The sequence below is a fragment of the Heterodontus francisci genome, chromosome 36, assembly GCF_036365525.1.
Source record: "Heterodontus francisci isolate sHetFra1 chromosome 36, sHetFra1.hap1, whole genome shotgun sequence".
Taxonomy (NCBI): domain Eukaryota; kingdom Metazoa; phylum Chordata; class Chondrichthyes; order Heterodontiformes; family Heterodontidae; genus Heterodontus; species Heterodontus francisci.
In genome coordinates this window covers 32,068,917-32,091,113 of record NC_090406.1, presented here as the reverse complement: position 1 = coordinate 32,091,113, position 22,197 = coordinate 32,068,917, and the positions used below count along the sequence as shown (strand labels likewise).

The window sequence follows — 22,197 nt, the reverse complement described above, 5'->3', positions numbered from 1 at the left end:
CTGTTTCCAATAGCCTTCTCAACTTGTCCTGCCACCTACAAAAATTTGTGTACATACACTCTCAGGTCTCCCTGTTCCTGTACCTGCTTTAAAATTAAACCATTTAGTTTATAATTGGCACTCCTCCTTCTTCCTACCAAAATGTATCACTTCGCACTTCTCTGCATTAAATTTCATCTGCCACTTTTCTGCCCATTTCACCAGCCTACGTCCTCCAGAAATCTGTTAGTATTCCCATTGTTTATTATATTTCTGAATTTTGTGTCATCAGCAAACTTTAAAGTTATATCCTGTACACCCTAGTACCGACCCCTGTGAAACACCATTGTAGTCTTCCCTCCAATCTGAAAAGCAATCGTTCACCACTGTGCTCTGCTTTTTGTCCCTAACCAATATTTCATGAAGGGTTAGCATAATTTCCTTGCATTTGTAATGTATGCCTATATATATAGATATAACAAGTGCCATACTTAAAATGTGTCTGCGACACAGAAAAACTCACAATTAATAAAATACTTTACCAATGTTGATTTAAGTTTTACATTCCTCCCCATGTTTCTGCCAAACTAAAACAGCATTATGAATGAGGAAATTGAAGCTTATTTCCAGCAAGCACTTAATGAGTCTTAAGGTTGCCATCTTTGGGCGATATCCAGTCTGCTTCATATCAGAATGCAAACCCTAAAACTGACAAGATATTTAATTGACTGACTCTGATTCACTCAATAATTAACATTAATTTATTTGGTTATACCTGTCTGAAATAACAACTGGAAGGGAAAAAACAAGTGGCACCTTGGTAATACATTACCAAGTCACGTTTTGGGGTTTTGATTTTCAACTTTCATTAATGATAATATGCATGGATTTCAGGTGATGACAGCATCAAATTTGGCCGTGTTTTCCCTTACAATCAAATAGCCTGCACGCTCACTTACTAGGCTTGCCCATGAAGAATGGCCCTTTGAATAAGGTACCCCCAAGTGGCCAGTACCTGTGGAAATGCAGTCACTGCCTTCAGGAAAGGGGAAAGGAACTTTCAGAAAATTAGTGCTTGCAGAACTGCTTGCGTTGTTTGTAATGGTAGATTGTGAAGCTGATTTGAATTCTGCACCAGTCTAATTAATCTCTCTTTTTAACATATTCTTAGCTTGATTGAAGATTGCCTTCCTCCTCAACAATACTCTCCATCAAAGCGTATATCACCCGCAAAACGCAAGCAATATTACATCAATCAAGCAATCCGCAATTCTGATCTTATTCCCAGGGCAAAAGGAAGAAAAAGTCTGAGGAGACTTGAGAACAGTAAGAAATAGATATTAAGAATGCAGAATTTCCATAATGCTCATTTTCTGTTGCAAGCAAGACTGACAATTTGAATCATAAATACAGTTCATTGCCTTGTAGTTAAAGGTTAGTCTGGCGTCATTTTTTTTTTTTGCTGTTCTACATTGTGTTTAATCATCATGTATTCAGAAAGTAAATTGTACTGAGTTGGACAGTGTGGGACCTTGGACTGTTTTGCAAAGTGTAACTGGTTTCTAGTGCTTGCAATCGAAAAAGAAGCAACTTGTTTTTCTTGACTTCTCTAATGTTTTAGTGAGGAAATTCACTTCCTAATGTGGAAATAGAAAGAGGGAACTTGCATTTACATAGCCTCTTTCACAACCTCAGGATGTTCTGAAGTACTTTACAACCAATTAATTACTTTTGAAGTGTAATCATGTAGGCAAATAGATCAGCTGATTTTTGTGGAGCAATTTGTATCCAGTGACCCCCTGCTGGAAATAACAAATAAGTGCCCAGTTAATCTGTTTTAGTGCTGTTGAGGGATCAGTGTTAGTCAGGATATCAAAATAACTCCCCTGCTCTTCAAAGGTGTCTTGGAATATCTTATGTGCTGTTGAGAAAGCAGGCAGGGTCTCGGTTTAATGTATTTTCTGGGAGATGGTACCTCCAACAATGCAGCACTCCCTCGGTATTGTGCTGTCAGAAGTGCACTGCGACAAACAGAGTAGTTAGGTCCCAAGCTTTACTCACGGTCAGTGCTGAGTTAGCTGATCCTAGTTAGAGCAGTGGTTTGAGTACTACAATTAGCGTCAGTGCTCCTAGATCCAAAATTAGCCGAGGTCCCTGCTTCTTCTTGTACCCAGTGATCCCTGCTGGAAAGTGCTTCTGCATGTTAGCTGAGAACAGAATTGGACTTAGCTGTTAATACTCTCTGTGGTGGAAAACCTGCCAATGCTCACTCGAGTTGCCCAAGTTGGGATGGTGTGTGAGTGAAGCGAACTTGGAGGAGCTAGTATTCTCATGACATTGCCACTGTTGTCCATCTTGGTAGGAGAGCTCACAGGGGAGCAGGTTTGCCAAGTTGCTGCAGTGCATCTTGTAGGTAATACATACTGTGGACATGATATACCAATGGGGTTGGATATCAAGTTCAGAAACATGGTCTGCAGTTGGTCTGATTGACAGAATTGATAAGGAAGTCAGACCCAGACTGAGAAAGCTGTTTCCTTAAGACTAGTGCCAACTAGATTCAGGGAGACTGCTCATCAGAAATTCGCCCAATAATGGAGGTAGGTTGGCATTCTTTACTTCTCTGTTACAATGAGCGTTATCGAATAAATTCAAATTCATTGTAATCGTTAGTCAGTTCATTCAGACACTATAAAATAAATTGATTCATAAATGGCTCAATTTCACTAGTGTATTCCATTGGTTTGCCTTTCAGAAGGAGAAATGCATTTGGGGGTACTTATAGATTTCAGTATGCAATTCATGTAACAAATGCTTTTTCATAGTGTGACTGGGGGACATCACAATCATGTGACTAGATATTGGGCCATGAAGGGTAACTGCTAAATGTAGAGGACACAGGTTGCACTTATGGCAGAGGCTGGAAACACTGAATCAATGAGAATAACTAGTGTAGATCCAAACTTTATTATGTACATATGCATAGCCTTATTCTTTCTTTAATGTACTTATCTTTTGTGTAGTCCCAGTCCCTGATTAGAGCCCTGCCAAGTCTGATTTTTGGACTGGAAAAAAGCTGGAATCTCAGGGTGTACATGGTTGGTTCTGGTCAATTGTAAATTCAGTGGAGCAGAATGGGCTATAGTGAAGTCCAGTGTCATTGTCTCCATGTAATTACCTCATGATAATAAACCAACAGACTCTGCCTAGCAGTTGTATTACTGTATCTGCACATGTGAAAACTAAACTGTACTTTGAATCTTTTGTTGTTTAGCTCACTACTTGATGAACCTTGTGGAGAATGATGACTGCACCAAGGATGAAGGAGACCAGACAGATCCTGCCTCCCCTACGATTTTCACAGAAGCTTGTAGTAATGATGACTATATTGAGGTATTGTAGTTTACTAACATGACTCTTGAATTAGAGCTTTAATAATGTGCACCTTGATTAAAATGATGTATAGTCAAGATCATTAATCTATGAACAGTGAATAAATCAGATTCTGTTTATTACATGGGATTCCATGTTTTTCTTTTAGCCACTCTTCTGGATCTCACATTCTGTGATTCTTCTGTTCATAATCAGAGCCATTGGTTTATGATGGCCAAGTCAAATCTCATTCATAGTGGATTCTGGGATTTTTAATCTCTGATTTCTTTTCATCAATTCTGTCTATTCTTCCATGCAAACTGCAAACCAGTGACCTTTCCCATAATCATTTCCTTAAGTGAACAGGTATTGTGCATCTAAATGTTACACAGTCATAGTTCATAGTAAAATTCCTGAAAAATTGTGAAACTCTGACATATGAAACTACTACTTAGTCTGTTCAAAAGGGACACACCAAAGGTGTGTAGATTTCTTTGAATTGTTAACTGAACTGCTGGGCGAGGGCCGAAATACATGGAACGGTGAATACATCTTCATTAGATACACAACAAAATTTCTTGTGCTCAGCAATTTGTAGATTGCGTAATGTTCTTTTTACAAAATCTTAAGCACAATTTTTGTTTGTAATTGCAGAAATCTCTCAACATAGATGAAGCCAGAGCTGTGATTTGGCATTGTAAAATATATTATAACTATGATTAAAATTTCAATAAAATTCCAAGGCAGTGCCATTTGTTACATGGTCCAAAGAGCTGCTGCTTGTCTAGTTATGCAATGTTAAGGCTTTATCTTAATTTCCAGTTTTGATTTGTTTAATTTTACATTTCTGATCTGCGTAACTATGCAACTTGAAAAGCCGGGTTTACTTATTCACCTGCCCTTTGCTACATTCTAGAGCGGTAGTATTTGTAGTGCAGAGGGTTGCCTGTCTTTTATAGTACAGACTGCAGGAACGTCTCTTCCACCTGCTTCTGTTACACATGTCTTTAATTATAATTAACAACTGTTTGTGTGCTCCTTCACCCTTTGCCTATTCTGAGATCATTGCCATTCACTGTGCAGTTTTAGTTCACTGAGCCATGATCACAGCCTGTTTACACTTCCATAGGATACCACCATGTGCAGGGCTGAGGAGATGAGAAGCTTGCCCTTGGACCAGTGTCAGTACTAGTAATTAGGAAGACATTTTTGTTGCTTCCTCTTATTTTCCTTTCTCCTCCTGAAGTAATTGAATTGTGCTGTGGTTGCAAAGAAGTGCTCCAACACTAGAGTTAAAAAAAAATGCTTGAAGAAATATCCAGATACAGGATTTTGCAGTAATCTGATGGGATCACCTGCTGTGAGCACAGATTTTATTAAACTATCAGCTATGAGCCAAACAGCCCTTGTGGTACAAACCTCACAATTTCTTGGGCAATGAATAAGTCAAATTGACACTAGAAATGACAGCCTTTTATTCATTAGATAGTTATTGCTGCATCATGCACCCGATAGATGGTGACTAAGTTCTATTTTTCAGATCTGGAATGATTTCATGAACCGTTCTGGTGAGGAGCAAGAGAAGTTTCTACAATATTTGGAGGAAGAAGCAAAGAAGAAGAGCAAAGGAAAAGTGCACTTGACTTCGCATGACAAAAGAGGGGGTGAGAAACAATCTTCAGGAATGTAGGATTAGGAGTATGTCATTCAGCCCCTCAAGTATGTTCACCGTTCAGTGAGATCATGGCTGATCTGTACCTCAGCTCCATTTGTCATAGATGCCATAGAGTCATAACAGCACAGAAGGAGGTAATTTGGCCCATCTAGTCCATACCAGCTCTCTGCAGAGCAATTCAATCAGTCCCATTCCTCGGCTGTATCCCTGTAGCCCTGTAAGTTTGTTTCCCTCAAGTGCCTTTCCAATTTCCTTATGAAATCATTCATCATCACTGCTTCCACCACCCTTGTAGGCAGTGAGTTCCAGGTCATTACTACTCGCTGTGTAAAAAAGTTCTTTCTCACAACCCCCTGCATCTCTTGCCCAAAACCTTAAATCTGTAACCCCTAGTTCTTGTACCACCAGATAATGGGAACAGGTTTTCTTTGTCTACCCTATCAAATCTACCCTCAATCTCCTTTACTGCAAGGAGAACAACCCCAGCTTCTCCAAACTAAGTTTGTAGCTAAAATTCCTGATCACTGGAACCATTCTGGGAAATCTCCTTTGCACCTTCTCAAGGACCCTCCCATCCTTCCTAAAGTGTGGTGACCAGAACTGGATGGAAACCTCCAGTTGTGGCCAAACCAGAGCTTTATAAAAGTTCAGCATAACCTCCCTGCTTTTGTATTCAATATCTCCATTTATGAAGCTCAAGATCCCATATGCTTTGCAAATTATTCTGTTAATGTATATCCTGCTACCTAAAGGCCTGCTCAGGTCAGGGGGAAAAAACCCGACCTGAACGCGAAGGACCACATCGGACCCGAGCCCGACCCGACCCAAGTCCCTCCAATTTTTCCCGCACCCGACCTGGCCCGAGCCAGACCCCCGACCCGACCCAGCCCGACCCGACCACCAGAATGTTCCCTTTACTTACCTTGTGACTCCCAATCTTCAGGAAGCTGCAGCATGAGCGTGATGATGTAATACAGATGCTCACTCGCTCACTGCGCAAACTCAGAGTTTCCTTCTTTGGCGTCCTGGACTCCCAGCTCAGGTAGGTTTTTTTCCTTTAAACACTTACTTGCAATTCTTGCTGTGTGTCCGACCCGACCCAAGCCTGAAAGCTGGACCCGGAAGAGCGACCCGACCCCGACACATGTCATCGGGTCCCGTCAGGTTTGGATTGGGTAGCAGGCCTTTACTGCTACCTTTAAAGATCTATGCACATGAACCCCCAAGGTTGTCTGTCCCTGTACACTCATGTGACTGATGAATAAATTGGTAAGTGTGTAAATTGCAGGGTTCAAATGGAAATTGTTTTTCTTGAAGTCAGTACTTAAGACTGAGACTATTTTAGAAAGTTGAGATAAGCGAGGCAGAGGGGCAAAGACAGAGGTAGTCAGAGAGAAGTAGAAAAAGAGGCAGATAAGTATAAACAGAGACAGATTGGTGGAAAGAGTTAGAGGACAAAGACGGGATGCTCCATAAGTAAAACAGAGAGACAGACACAAACAGTGACTGAGCACAGACAGAAAGAGGAAGAATGACAAAGAGACAGATGGAACCAAAGACAGTAAAAGACAGAAGGAGTTGGAGAGAAAAAGATATTTGCTGAAACTTACAGTGGATTCTCATATACTCTGTTTCTGTGTAGTTTCTATCTTACAGTTTCTGGGGGAAAGGCTGTGATGTGGCAGTTAAATTCTTACACAGTTCATCCATATGCTAACAGCTGCCTGAGGATGTGCAGTTTAATACCTTGTTTATATTGTGCAGGATGTCTGACAGCAATGTTTCTATGTGAGGTAGATTGGCAGTGTTGGTGGTCTCTAGCAGTGGCCACAAGGGCTGCGAGATTTGTTCTCCCCACCCATACAGAACATAGACCAACCCAACAACAGGCAAAGTCCTAGCAGCAAAGCAAATGCAAAGTTACTGCTTTTGAAAAACTCCATACTCTTCAATTGGGCTATTGCTGTTCTGAATTCATCTGTGTTGGTTTGTGTTCTCTTGAATTTTGTATCAAGGTGAAGGATTTTAGTGCTGGGTAAGGGAGTGCTTTTAGTTTCAGGCAACCTCAGTCCCAGAAGACCACCTGCCATTCCACCAACATAACACTATTCCACCTCCCATACCAGCTATCCCATATCTCCAGGCAATGTTTATAACATGATTCACTGGGAACTTACCACCAGACTCATTTCCCATGTGATCCTGACAGCATACAAAGATGTTATTTCACTCTGGGTTGGATTTGAACCCCAGTTTTTGAGATTGACAGCCAGTCTCTCACCCAACGTACCCTACAACACAAAGCAGATCGCCCGCCCCCCCCCCCCCCCTCCCCTAGCACACTCAGACACAGTAGAACCACAATCTAAAAGGGGCCTGAAGAGAATTGGGGATGAATTTCCAGAGGTGGACCACTTAAAAAAAAAAGCTGTGTTTTATCATTTGAAATCCAGTGCAGAAATCATGTGAGTCTTGTTCTTGAAAACTTGTGGATTAGTGGCTCACTTACTTGTATATTGGAATCTTCAGACAAAAGTACTTGTATTCTTCTTTCTTTTGGGCCTCCTTATCTCGAGAGACAATGGATACGTGCCTGGAGGTGGTCAGTGGTTTGTGAAGCAGCGCCTGGAGTGGCTATAAAGGCCAATTCTGGAGTAACAGGCTCTTCCACAGGTGCTGCAGAGAAATTTGTTTGTCAGGGCTGTTCCTCAGTTGGCTCTCCCCTTGCGCCTCTGTCTTTTTTCCTGCCAACTACTAAGTCTCTTAGATCCGGAAAGAATTAATGCAGTTTGGCAGCTGAGGGTTGAGCGTTTTATCCTGACCTCGAGGAACATTTTTTAATTATTTCCAAAATACTGTAATGCTAAATTGAGGTTATGTTGCATGTTTATGTGCTGTTACCTGCCTTTGCTCCATATCCCTTGATACCCTTACCTAAGAAAAAGTTATCAGTTTTAGTCTGAAAGGTTTCAATTGATTTGCATCCACAGCCTTTTGGCAGAGAATTTCATAGTTCTGCTACCCTTTGTGTGAAGACATGCTTCCTGACTTCATTCCTGAATTGTCTGCCTCTAATTTTAAGAATATGCCCCCTTTTTCTGATTCCCCAACCAGGAAAAAGATTTCTTTTTATCTACCCTATCAATTTCTTTATCATTTTAAACACCTTGATTAGATCACCCTTCAACCCTCCATACTCGAGGAAGTACAAGTCAGGTTTATTCAACCTGTCCTCATAATTAGACTCCAGTTTTATTCTAGCGAATCTATGTTGCACCCCCTACAATTTTAATATTTCCTTCCCGAGATACGGTGCACAGAACTGAAAGCAGTACTCCAGGGACCTGACCAAGGCAGTAAACAATTGAGGCATAACTTCCTCATCTTTGTCTTCCAATCCGCTTAAGATAATAGCCAACAACCCATTAGCCTTTTTGAACCTATGCACAATATTCTATTGATTTCTGTGCATGGTCACCCAAATTTACTCTCATAGCGTCAGTCATTTACAGCACAGAAGGAGGCCATTTGGCCCGTCTTGTCCGTGCCTCTTCCCCGCGGAGCAATCCAGTCAGTCCCACTACCCCGCTCGATACCTGTAGCCCTGCAAGTTTATTTCCTTCAAGTACCCATCCATTTTCCTTTGAAATCGTTGTCTCTGCTTCCACTACCCTCATAGGCAAAGAGTTACAGGTCTTTACCACTGGCTGCATAAAAAAGTTCTTCCTCACATTTCCCCTGCATCTCTTGCCCAAAACCTTCAATCTATGTTCCCTAGTCCTTGGACCATCAGTTAATGTGAACAGTTCTTCCTTGTCTAACTTATGTAAGCCTGTTATAATCTTGTACACCTCTGTCAAATCTCCCCTCAATCTCCTTTGCTCCAAGAACAACCCCAGCTTTTCCAACCTAACCTTATAGCTAAAATCTCTCATCCCTGGAACCATTTTGGTAATCTCCTCTGCACCCTCTCAAAGACCTTCATATCCTTCCTAAAGTGCGGTGACCAAAACTGGACGCAGTACTGTAGTTGAGGCCTAACTAGAGCTTTTTAACTGTTAAGCGTAACTTCCCTGCTTTTATACTCTGTGCCTCTATTTATGAAGCCTAAGATCCCATATGCTTTGCTAACTCTGTCAATATGTCCTGCCACCTACAACGATCAATGCACATACATCCCCAGGTCCATCAGTTCCTACACCCATTTTATAACTGCGCCATTACATCTATATTGCCTCACCCTATCCCTTCTGTCAAAATGCATCACCTCACACTTGTCTGTATTAAATTCTATCTGCCACTTGTCTGCCCATTCTGCTAGCCTACCTATGTCCTGTTGCAGGCAGTTCATATCCTCCAAGTTTGGTATCATTGGCAAATTTTGAAATTCTGTTATGTATTCCAAGATCCAAGTCATTTATATATAGCAAAAAAAGCAGTGGTCATAGCGCTGAATCTTGGGGAACATCACTGACTACCATCCTCCAGTCTGAAAAGCAACCACGATTTGCTGTTTTCTGTCCTTAAGCCAATTTTTTATCCAATTGGACGCTGACCCTCCTAATCCATGAGCCTCAATTTTGTTAAACAGCCTTTTATATGGTGCTTTATCAAATGCTTTCTTAAAATCTATATAGACAACATCCACCGCATTCCTTTCATTTCTTTGCTGGCTATCCTTAAATAACTCAAAAAACTCTCCAAGTGCCTGTTGATTTTTTTTCCTCCTGATTGTTTCTAAAACCTTACCACCACTGATGTTAAACTTATTGGCCTCTAGTTGCTAGGACTTTCTTGAATAAGGGTGTTATGTTTGTCACTCTCCAATCATCTGGCACCTCCCCCCTTACCGAGGGAAGATTGGAAGATTATGGCAAGCCCTTCCGCTATCTCCACTCCCAATTCATTTAGCAACCTGGGATGCAAGCCATCCGGACTAGGTGACTTATCTACCCTAAGCATAGCCAGCCTTTCCAGTACCACCTCCCTCTCATTTTTACCCTATCCATTGTCTCTACTCTCTCCACTTCTACCGATATTTTATATTTATATTTTAGTTTAACATCAGTGGTGGTAAGGTTTTAGAAACAATAATCAGGAGAAAAAAAATCAACAGGCACTTGGAGAGGTTTGGGTTATTTAAGGATAGCCAGCAAAGATTTGTAAAAGGTAGATCATGCTTGACTAATCTAACTGAATTTTTTGATGAAGTAACAGAGAAGGTTGATGAAGGGAGTGCGGTGGATGTTGTCTATATAGATTTTAAGAAAGCATTTGATAAAGTACTAGATAAAAGATTAAGATTCCTCTTCCTTAGTAAACACTGATACAAAGTACTCATTAAGTATTCTGGCCTTGCCCTGTGTCTCTAAGCATATATTACCCTCTTTGTCCCTAATAGCTTTGAGGGACTTTATCAAATATCTTCTGGAAGTCCATATGAATAACATCCATGAACATTCCCTTGGCTATTACTTCAGTCACCTCTAACAAAAATTCAATCATATCTTCAGTCATCTCTCACAAAAATTCAATCATACTCGTCAGGCATGACCTACTCCTTACAAATCCATGCTGGCTCTCTCTCATCAGCTAAAAATTTTCAAAGTGTTCAGTCACCCTATCCTTAATTATAGACTCTAGTAATTTTCCCAACAACAGATGTTAGACTAATTGCTCTATAATTTCTTGGTTTCCCTCTGTCATCTTTCTTAAATAGTGCAGTGACATGTGCAATTTTCCAAACTGAAGGAACAGTTTATGAATCAAGGGAACTTGTGCAAATTCTCCAAAATTGTCCATACCCACATCCAGTGATGTTTGGTGATTGAGCTCAAGATGCTCCAACCTGGAACACAAATCATTTGTGCTAAAATCAACAGCCCCTGCACTTACTCAACCTCATGTAGTTGTCCAGAGCACAAAGGAAATTGATGCCGAAACTGCAGACCTTCTGGCTCCTTCACAGTTCCTAGTTTCTCACGATTTAGAAAATACTCTGGTTTTGTCTTTCTTAAATCCAAAGTAGATGATCATACACTTACCCCATTTGTCATAGATTTGTCTACTTAATTAGTCTGTCTCTGTCCCTTTTTAACTTCCCGGTCCCAGCTACACTACTTACTGTGCCTCTCAACTTAATGTCATCTGCAAACTTGGGTGTATGACTCTATTCCTTAATCCATTTCACTGATAAATATGATGAAAAGCTGAGGCCCCAGTACAGATACCTTGTCACATTGTGCCAGTCGGAGTACGTACCCTTTATCCCGAGTCTCTGTCTCCTATATCCTAACCAGTTTCTAACCCGTGTCACAAGTTTGCCTAAAGTTTTGCGATCTTTCATCTTTGGTAATAATCTCTTGTGTGGAACCTTATCAAATGCCTTCTGGAGGTACATGTTGACAACAGCCGCAGAAGTCCCCTTATCCACTATGTTTTTTTTTCGTTCTTGGGATGTGGGCGTTGCTGGCTAGGCCAGCATTTCTTGCCCATCTCTAATTGCCCTTCAGAAGGTGGTGGTGAGCTGCCTTCTTGAACCCCAGCAGTCCATGTGGGGTAGGTACACCCACAGTGCTGTTAGGAAGAGAGTCCCAGGATTTTGACCTAGTGACAGTGAAGGAATGGATAGTTCCAAGACAGGATGGTGTGTGGCTTGGAGGGGAACTTGCAGGTGGTGGTGCTCCCATGCATTTGCTACCCTTGTCCTTCTTGGTGGTAGAGGTCGTGGGTTTGGAAGGTGCTGTCTAAGGAGCTTTGGTGCGTTGCTGCAGTGTACTTGTAGATGGTACACACTGCTGCCAATGTGCGTTGATGGTGGAGGGATTGAATGTTTGTTGATGGGATGCCAATCAAGTAGGCTGCTTTGTCCTGAATGGTGTCGAGCTTCTTGAGTGTTGTTGGAGCTACACCCATCCGGGCAAGTGAAGAGTATTCCATCACACTCCCGGCTTGTGCCTTGTCGATGGTGGACAGGTTTTGAGGAGTCAGGAGGTGAATGACTCGCCACAGGATTCCTAGCCTCTGACCTGCTCTAATAGAATCATAGAAAGTGTAAGGCACAGTAAGAGGCCACATGGCCTATCGTTTCTGTGCTGGCTGAAAAATGATCCACCTATTCTCATCCCACCTTCCAGCATTTGGTCTGTAGCCCTGCAGATTACGGCACTTGAGGTGCATATCCAGACTCCTTTTGAATGATTTGAGGGTTTCTGCCTCAACTACCTTTTCAGGTAGTGAGTTCCAGACCCCCACCACCCTCTGGATGAAAAAGTTTTTCCTCAACTCCCCTCTAATTTTTCTACCAGTCACTTTAAATCCTTGTCCCCTCGTCACTGACCTCCCTGCTAAGGTGAATAGGCCCTTCACCTCCACTGTATCCAGGCCGCTCAAAATGTTGTATGTTTCAATCAGAACTCCCCTCGGTTTTCTCTGTTCCAAGGAGAACAACCCCAGCCTTTCCAATCTTTCCTCATAGCTGCATTTTTCCAGTCCTGGCAACATCCTTGTAAATCTCCTCTGTACCCTCTCTAGTGCAATTACATCCCTTCTGTAATATGGTGACCAGAACTGCACACGGTACTCAAGTTGTGGCCTAATCAATGAGTTATACAGTTCCAGCATAACCTCCCTGCTCTTGTATTCTATACCTCGACTAATAAAGGAAAGGATTCCATAGGCCTTCTTAACCACTTTGTCGATCTGTCCTGCTACCTTCAGGGATCTGTGGACATTCACTCCAAGGTCCCTCACTTCCTCTACACTTGTCAGTATTTTCCCATTAATCGTGTATTCTTTTCCTTGTTTGACCTCCCCAAATGCATCACCTCACACTTCTCCGGGTTCTGTTCCATTTGCCACTTTTCTGCCCATCTGACCAGACTATCAATATCTTGCTGCAGCCTACATCTGTCCTCCTCCCTATCTACCACACGGCCAATCTTTGTTGTCTGCAAACCTCTTATCATGCCCCCTACATTTACGTCCAAATCATTAATATATACCACAAAATGCAGGGGACCCAGTACTGAGCCCTGCGGAACGCCACTGGAAACAGCTTTCCAGTCGCAAAAACAGCCGCCAACAATTACCCTTTGTTTCCTGCCACTGAGCCAATTTTGTATCCACCTTGCTGCTTTTCCCTGGATCCCATGGGATTTAACTTTTTTAACCAGTTTGCCATGTGGGACCTTATCAAAAGCCTTGCTAAAATCCATGCAGACCACATCAACTGCACTACCCTCATCTATCTTCCTTGTTACTTCTTCAAAAAATTTGATCAAGTTGGTCAGACAAGATCTTCCCTTAACAAATCCATGCTGACTATCCTTGATTTCTAAGTGACAGTTAATCCTGTCTCTCAGAATAGATTCCAATAATTTGCCCATTACTGAGGTTAGACCTGCTGGCCTGTAATTATTCGGTCTATCCTCGCTCCTTTTTTTAAACAGAGGTACAACATCAGCAGTTCTCCAATCCTCCGGCACCACACCTGTATCCAGTGAGGGTTGGAAAATGATGGTCAGACCTTCCACTATTTCCTCTCTTGCTTCTTTTAACAGCCTGGGGTGCATTTCATCTGACCCTTGTGATTTATCAGCTTTCAAGGATGCTAATCCCATTAATACTTCCTCTCTCCCTTTGTTTATGACATCCAATACTTCACACCCCACTTCCTTAACTACAATATCTGCATCATCCCCCTGTTTTGTGAAGACAGACGCAAAGCAGTCATGAAGAACAATACCAACATCTTACGCCCCTACGCATAAGTTACCTTTTTGGTCTTTTATGGGCCCTACTCTCTCCTTAGTTATCCACTTACTCTTAATGTATTGATAAAACATCTTCGGGTTCAGCTTGATTTTGCTTGCCAATATTCTTTCATGCCCTCTCTTTGCTTTCCTAATTTCCGTTTTGATTTGACCCCTCCACTTTCTATACTCCTCTCGGCTTTCAGTAGTATTGAGTTCTCGGTGTCGGACATAAGCTTTCCTTTTCTGCCTAATCTTACCCTGTAAGCTCCTTGACATCCATGGGTCTCTAGATTTGGTCATCTTTCCCTTTTTCTTTGTGGGAACATGTTTACTCTGAGCCCCTTGAATCTCCCCTTTGAATGCCTCCCACTGCTCTGACACGGATTTACCTTCAAGTAGCTGTTTCCAGTCTACTTTCACTAAATCAGTCCTCAGTTTAGTAAAATTGGCCTTGCCCCAATTGAGAACTCTAACTCCTGTTCTATCTCTGTCCTTTTCCATAATTATGTTAAAACTGACTGAATTATGATCACTACCATCAAAATGCTCTCCCACTGCCACTTCTTCCACCTGCCCGTCTTCATTTTCTAAAACTAAGTTTAAAACTGCGCCCTCTCTTGTTGGACTTGCTACATACTGGCTAAAGATGTTTTCCTGAATGCACCTCAAGAATTCTGCTCCCTCAATTCCTTTCATACTAAAACTATCTTAGTTAATAATGGGATAGTTAAAATCTCCTACTATTACTGCCCTATTGTTCTTGCACTTCTCAGAGATTTGCCTACATATTTGCTCTTCTATCTCCCTCTGACTGTTTGGGGGTCTATAGTACACTCCCAGCAGTGTGATTGCTTGTTTTTTGTTCCCTAGCTCAATCCATGTGGCCTCATTTGAAAAACCTTCCAACATATCATCCCTCCTCACAGCTGTAATAGTTTCCTTGACCAAAATTGCCACTCCCCCTCCTTTCTTATCCCCCTCCCTATCGCATCTGAAAACCCTGTAACCAGGAACGTTGAGCTGCCATTCCTGTCCCTCCTTAAGCCATGTTTCTGTAATAGCTCTGATATCATACTTGCATGTGTCTATGTCTGCCCTCAGCTCATCTGCTTTATTTGCTATACTCCTTAGATTGAAATGGATACCCTTGAGCACTGCCAAGATCTTTTTTATTTTCTAACCTTTGTTTCCTCTGTCTTCCAGACTTATCCATTAATTTTCTACCTTCCATTCTCATTTCTGATTTTGTCCCAACTGAGTCTATCCTCAGGGCCCCATCCCCCTGCCAAACTAGTTTATACCCTCCCTAACAGCACTACCAATACGTCCCACAAGGAATTCAGTCCCAGCTCTGTTCAGGTGCAACCCGTCCGACCTGTACAGGTTTCTTGTCCCCCAGAACTGGTCCCAATGTCCCAGTAATCTCAAGCCCTTCCTCCTGTTCCACCTTTCCAGCCATGCATTCATCTGTCTTATTCTTCTATTTCTATACACACTTGCGCATGGCCCTGGGAGTAATCCGGAGATTACTGCTTTTGAGGTCCTGCTTGTTAATTTCTTACCTAGCTTCCTAAATTCTGACTACAGGACCACATCCCTCTTTCTACCTATGACATTGGTTCCGATGTGGACCACGACTGCTGGCTCTTCACCCTCCCCCTTCAGAATGCTCTGCAGCCGCTCAGGGACATCCTTGACCAGGGAGGCAACACACTATCCTGGATTCACGTCTGCGGCGACAGAAATGCCTGTGTTCCCCTGACAATTGAATCACCTATCACTATGGCTTTTCCAGTCTTCCCTGTACCCGCTGTGCAGCTGAGCCACCTGTGGTGCCATGGACTTGGCTCTGGCTGCACTCCCCAGGTGTAGTATCACTCTCATCAGTATTCAGAACTGAATAACTTTAGAGAGTGAGGTGCACTCAGGGGTCTCCTGCAATGCCTGCCTGTTTCTTTTTGACTGCCTAGCAGTCACCCATTCCCTGTCTTCCTGCATACTCTTAAGCTGCAGAGTGACCACATCTATTAATGTGCTCTCCACATAGCTGTCATCCTCACGAATGCACCGCAGTGTCGCCAGCTGCTGCTCAAGTTCCCAAACCTGGAGCTGAAGCTGCTGCAATTGACAACTCTTTCTGTACAAATAGTTCTCCAGGATATGGGAAGCCTCCTGGAGCTCCCATATCGCACAGGAGGTACATTTGAGGGGTGTAAGCAGCCCTGCCATTGCTCAGATTATTTATTTACTGCACTAAAAATATTTAAGTTAAATAAACACAATAAAAAGCTTATAAATAGAATGAACAAATGGGTAACCACCTACCGACTACTGGTATTTTAGCTTCTACTTAGTAGGTAGACTTAAATATTAGAGGAAAAAATAAAACTCAGCAGAAAAAAAGGAAAGAAGAAAGTAAGAAAATATCCACCAGCCACTCACCGTATCTAGCTCCCTGTGCCTCACCACTTTCTCTCCCCTCATGCTGTTTGTAGCTCCGAAGTCTCACCCAGCCAACCACCTACCTGCTTCCCGCTCTCTTTTTAAACTCCTCTCTCCCGATGTGTCTCTGCTGGTGGATCTCTCTTGTATCCACTGTATTTATATGGCTACTCCAGTGTCAGTTTCTGATCATTGGTAACTCACAGGATGTTGATAGTGGGGGATTCAGCGATCGTAATGCCATTGAATGCCAAGGGGAGGTGGTTAGATTCTCTCTTGTTGGAGATGGGCATTGCCTGGCACTTGTGTGGCACGAATGTTACTTGCCACTTATCAGCCCAAGCCTGGATGTTGTCCAGGTCTTGCAGCATTTCTACATGGACCGCTTCAGTATCTGAGGGGTCGCGAATAGTGCTGAACATTGTGCAAACATCAGCGAACATCCCCACTTCTGAATTTATGACGGAGTGAAGGTCATTGATGAAGCAGCTGAAGATGGTTGGGTCTCGGACACTACCCTGAGGAACAATCACAACCATCTTCCTTTGCACTAGGTATGACTCCAACCAGCAGAGAGTTTCCCCCCTGATTCACATTGACTCCAGTTTTGCTAGGCCTCCTTGATGCCATACTCGGTCAAATGCTGCCTTGATGTCAAGGGCAGTCACTCTCACCTCACTTCTTGAGTTCAGCTCTTTTGTCCATGTTTGAACCAAGGTTGTAATGAGGTCAAGAACTGAGCGGCCCTGAAGGAACCCAAACTGAGCGTTGCTGAGTAGGTTATTGCTAAGCAAGTGCCGCTTGACAGCACTGTCGACGACACCTTCCATCACTTTACTGATGATTGAGAGTAGGCTGATGGGGCGGTAATTGACTGGGTTGGACTTTTCCTGCTTTTTGTGTACAAGATATACCTGGGCAATTTTCCACATTGCCGGGTAGATGCCAGGGCTGTAGCTGTACTGGAACAGGTTAGGGGCACGGCAAGTTCTAGAGCACAGGTCTTCAGTACTATTGCCGGAACCCATGACCTCTACCAACTAGAAGGATAAGGGCAGCAGATGCATGGGAACACCACCACCTGCAAGTTCCCCTCCAAGCCACACACCATCCTGACTTGGAACTATATTGCCAATCCTTCACTGTCGCTGGGTCAAAATCCTGGAACAGTCTTTCTGACAGCACTGTAGGTGTACCTAACCCACATGGACTGCAGCTGTTCAGGAAAGTGGCTCACCACCACCTTCTCAAGGACAATTGGGGATGAGCAATAAATGCTGGCCTGGCCAGCGACGCCCACATCCTAGGAACGAATAATAAAAATGTTGTCAAGGTCCATAGCCTTTGCAGTATCCAGTGCCTTCAGTCATTTCTTGATATCACACGGAGTGAATTGAATTGGCTGATGATGATGCTGGGGACTTCAGGAGGCGGCAAAGAGGGATCGTCCATTTGGCAGTTCTGGCTGAAGATTTTTGCAAGTGCTTCAGCCTTATCTTTTGCACTGATGTGCTAGACTCCTCCATCATTGAGGATGGGGACATTTGTGGAGGCACCTCCTCCAGTTAGTGACTTCTCCAAAGAATTAACTAAATTGGCGAAACATCACCTAACCTTCGCAAATCCATGCTGACTTGAGCTGTTCAGCCCAAATACTCAGTCACTCTGTTTCTACTAACAGATTCTAATAACTTCCCACAATCTTCTGTAAGACTGGTGGGTTAACGTGCAATATCATTTAAATTTCCCTTTGGTTTTAATGGTAGTGAATTGAGTTAAATTTGTAGCTGAAGTTTTCCAAGAAGTTTCACTGATGCATTGAATATAGCTGTAACTAGACATTGAGCATTCAAATTAATTGAAATTTCTGTTCTGTTAACTGCTTTAGAACATTGTTTCCACACAATATTATCATGCACAGGATTATTCAGGGAACTGAGCAAAGGGTATGATGTGTTTTTATTTCATATTTCCAACTTGTGTTTTTTTTCTTGCAGAGCACTCGGGCTACACAGGAAAGGAACGTTTTCAGCGGATTGACCGAAGACTCCGCGTTACTTTAAGACGCCGTCAGATACCTATGGTTAGCACTGCAAGGACTTTGTGTAATCAGATTAAAGTTCTTGTGTAGCTATACAAAAACACACTGAAACAGTAACTGCCAGAGCACTGTGTACAAGACAATAGTTTACGGTGACTCAACAAGTCAAATTGTTTTCTTGTAAGATTCTGCAATTTTTACCATGGTTTCTAGATCACATGCAGTGATTCCATGTTTTTCTGTGAAAATAGTAAACTCATGATCTTGAGGGCATTATTTGCAAAATGTATGTCAACACATGAGTAATGGTTAACATTTTGTGCTACAAGTGTATAGAACACATAATAATGTAACCTGATTCCACACGGCTTTCTATTTCAGTGGTATCATCATAAACGAAACATCTCTATAATATTTCAGAGGTTATAGCAAGTGCCACAGAATGCACCCTGAAAATTACACCATTCTGACCTTGCAGTGTGTGGCAGTCGGTTAGCACACTGACCTCTCATTTCTGGGACTTGTGTTCCCAAGCTGATGGGACAAAAATTCTCTGAGCTGGCTATGTAATTTGAGCTGTTTCAATCCTATTTGTGGGAGGCATGAAACAACAGAACAGAGCTCTCCCAAATGGGTGTAGACATCCTATACAATGGTGCATAAAATAGCAGTGATAAGATTTATAAATTGATTGGGAAGAATTTCTTCCAAAGATGCTGTAGACCATGGGTGCTGATGAGACGGGTATTATGGTATTGGTCATCAGTGGCAGATGTTACTGAAAAATATCCCCATGTATTCAGAAGATTGCTAGTGGATATCATATAGCATAGTTCATGGATATAAACTAAAAACCAGTTGAGTACATAAATAGTGTGCTTCTCACCCACAGCTCTTGGATTATTAAATCTGTGCCACTAAGTCACCTTAAATAAATAAATCCATATCCCTGACCCATTACAGGTAGAGAAATGAGCACCTGTGCACACAGTTATTGTAATGAAATAAATGTGTACTGCTTAAACATCAGTTGAATAAAAAGTAAAATAGATGGGTGATTAGAAGCAGTCACCCAATAAATGATTAAATTGCAAATGAAAAAAATAAAGACTTTCATTTACACAGTGCCTTTCACAACCTCAGGATGCTTCAAAGTGTTTTACAGCCCATTAAATACTTTTGAAGTGAAGTCACAGTTGTAATGTAGGAAATGCAATAGCCAATATTTTTATTTAGATAGGTCCCACATACAACAATGAGATAATCAGATTATCTTTTTCACTGATGTTGGTTGAGGGACAGATATTAGCCAGAACATGAATTAATTCTGATTTTGTGATGAGCATAGTTTTGAACTTTCCTTCATTCAGGGTACCCTGGAGTTTCTAGAAGAGGAGCTGACTCGATTCTTTGCCATAAAGCCTCAGTCTGTATACAAAGCAATGCTGGAAAACAGGTAACATCAATTTCTTGAAAACAGTGTTACAAATTTTTTAATGCCATCTTGTAATCCACAGGGAAAATAAACTGTTTTACTCTGTTTTCCAAATGGTAAAATATTCCATATACTAATGTTGGGAGAAAGAATAAAGATAATTTGACCTGTTGTGAAAATTTATAGAATGTTGTATTTACACCACCTTATTTTAATTTGGTGGTGTTATGTCCATTTGTCAAAAATGTTTCAACATTAAATGTGACCCAAATCAATAATGGAATTTCACCTGGCAGGGCGCAGGTATCCAGGAAAGACCACTTGGTGGTAAAGCCTGGCTACCCGACCCGAACCCAACCAAGCCCGACTACGTGTCGGGTTTGGGTCGGGTCTACATTCTGTGTCCAGCCTTTGGGCTCGGTTCAGGTCGGGCTGGACTGTACTGTTTAGCTTTGGCAGTCTTGGTGCCACTTGTCCTGTCCGCTTATGTGAAAATCCGGCGCAGTGGTTAGCACCGCAGCCTCACAGGTCCAGGGACCCGGGTTCAATTCTGGGTATTGCCTGTGCGGAGTTTGCAAGTTCTTCCTGTGACCGCGTGGGTTTTCGCCGGGTGCTCCAGTTTCCTCCCACTGCCAAAAACTTGCAGGTGATAGGTAAATTGGCCATTGTAAGTTGCCCCTAGTGTAGGTAGGTGGTAGGGAATATGGGATTACTGTAGGGTTAGTATAAATGGGTGGTTCTTGGTCGGCACAGACTCGGTGGGATGTATCTCTAAATAAAATAAATAAAAATATTATGTATTTAAACTTAAGTGTGACATTTTTAAACCAAACGTTTCACTGTTATGATTTTTTTTTAAATTTAAATGAGAGAAAGCATGTTTTATTTTTCCAGACTGGTTTTAAGTCTGGAAATTTTTGTGAATTGCATTTCTAAGGTAATTGTATTTAAAATGACTTTAGAGTATGAATTCAATAACACAAGTTAGAGGCTGCTTTCTCTGCCCAAAGGAAACCCAGGAGTAGATTGTAAGGTCCATTCATATTTCAGTTATAGTGACTGCCAAAATGGTATGAAATTTACTGGATAATTTGAGTAACAGTCATGTGAGTTAAAATTAGCCTTTAAAGGAATATCAATGTCTCATTTTATACATAACACGTGTGTAAAATATAATTTATGAACCTGTTTGTTTTAACATTGCAAGTGCAGACTTGGAAAAATAGCTGTAGTGCCCTGCCCAGACCACCCAGGTTGTAAGCATGTTGATGATTTGTCTTAACTTTATGAAAACAAAAAATTCAAGAATTAGGTCTACCCGGTTATTGAAAGAGGACAAAAAAATTAGTCTACCATGGAATTCCATGATAGGATTGTTCATGTAGAAAGTCACGTTGTAGCTGTTGTCTGATGTACATCTGGAAAGCTGCCACATTATGATTGAAAGCGAATGCCATTGCCCACATCAATGGATCTTGCGGACAAAATCCACTAGGAATTATGAGATAAGCCAAAACACAGGATCCAATTTACTTAATTCTCATTACTGAGTGGGTGAGAGACTAACTTATAGTCAAGTTATCTTAGTTTTGATAATCCAGTGTTTCAAATGCAAATATTAAAAATGAAAATGCATAGAACATTGGTTCATTTATTGTATGTAATCTAGACTTTAATTGGCATTGTGCACACTTTTTTTGGTATATATGGGGTGGGGAGGGGGGATGTTGAATAATCACCACTGGCCATCCAAGTATAACTGCTAAATCTTCCACAGTAACTAATTAAAACACCCTGGCATATTAATCTGCTGTTACAGTCTATATTAGTCAACCTATTAGCTTGTGTTCCTTGAATGAAGTATTCCTCTGATCCCAAAGGGCTGGTGTTCTGTCCCATGGGAGTGAATAGAGCATTGGCTATCTCTAGAAACTTTGGTTCATGTCAAAACAATGTAGCATTATTAATGCAATATTTTCCCATCAGATGTAGATAATTTTAAACAAGCTATAATGGTTGTAGAAGTAATGTTGATTGATTTTCAAAAGCAAGCCTTTGCCCCATTACATGCCAACTGATTGTTTCACAGTAGCAGACAAGTAACATTGCAGAGAGAAAGACATCTTTGAGCTTAACTAAAAAAAGTATATCAAACCATGTACGTGTAGGAATAGACAGGATGTTAGGTGGTTCTTTTCCCAGAGAATGTAGAGCCTCTGGAATACATTGTCAGCTGTTGTGGTGGGTGCTGACTTTCTGAGCGGCTTCAAGAGGGAGCTCGATCAGTTCCTGACTGTGAGAAAGATTGCATCATATAGATGGTAAGTTTCTTTATCGGTAACACGTCCATGTAATCTCCTGGACAGGTATTCGACTGCCAGCGCAGCAGGGCATCGGAGAGGAAATTTACTGAGTTTCTTCCCCACATTGGCCCAGGGATTTTATGTTTTTTGCCACTCCTAGTAGATTTATATGTGAGTTAGGGAGAGGGAAGAAG

General features: G+C 41.9%; 1 protein-coding gene across 3 annotated transcripts in view; it reads left to right on the top strand.

The window, feature by feature from the left end:
* The window catches only part of r3hdm4 (R3H domain containing 4), a 28,210-nt gene that overhangs the window by 4,004 nt on the left and 2,009 nt on the right, over positions 1-22,197 (top strand). For all 3 annotated transcript variants that reach the window (XM_068016461.1, XM_068016462.1, XM_068016463.1), the window contains 5 exons: positions 1,151-1,305; positions 3,254-3,372; positions 4,892-5,015; positions 18,222-18,307; positions 19,636-19,721. In XM_068016461.1, coding sequence (XP_067872562.1) covers positions 1,151-1,305; positions 3,254-3,372; positions 4,892-5,015; positions 18,222-18,307; positions 19,636-19,721 — 570 coding nt within the window. The remainder of the gene's footprint in view (positions 1-1,150; positions 1,306-3,253; positions 3,373-4,891; positions 5,016-18,221; positions 18,308-19,635; positions 19,722-22,197) is intronic.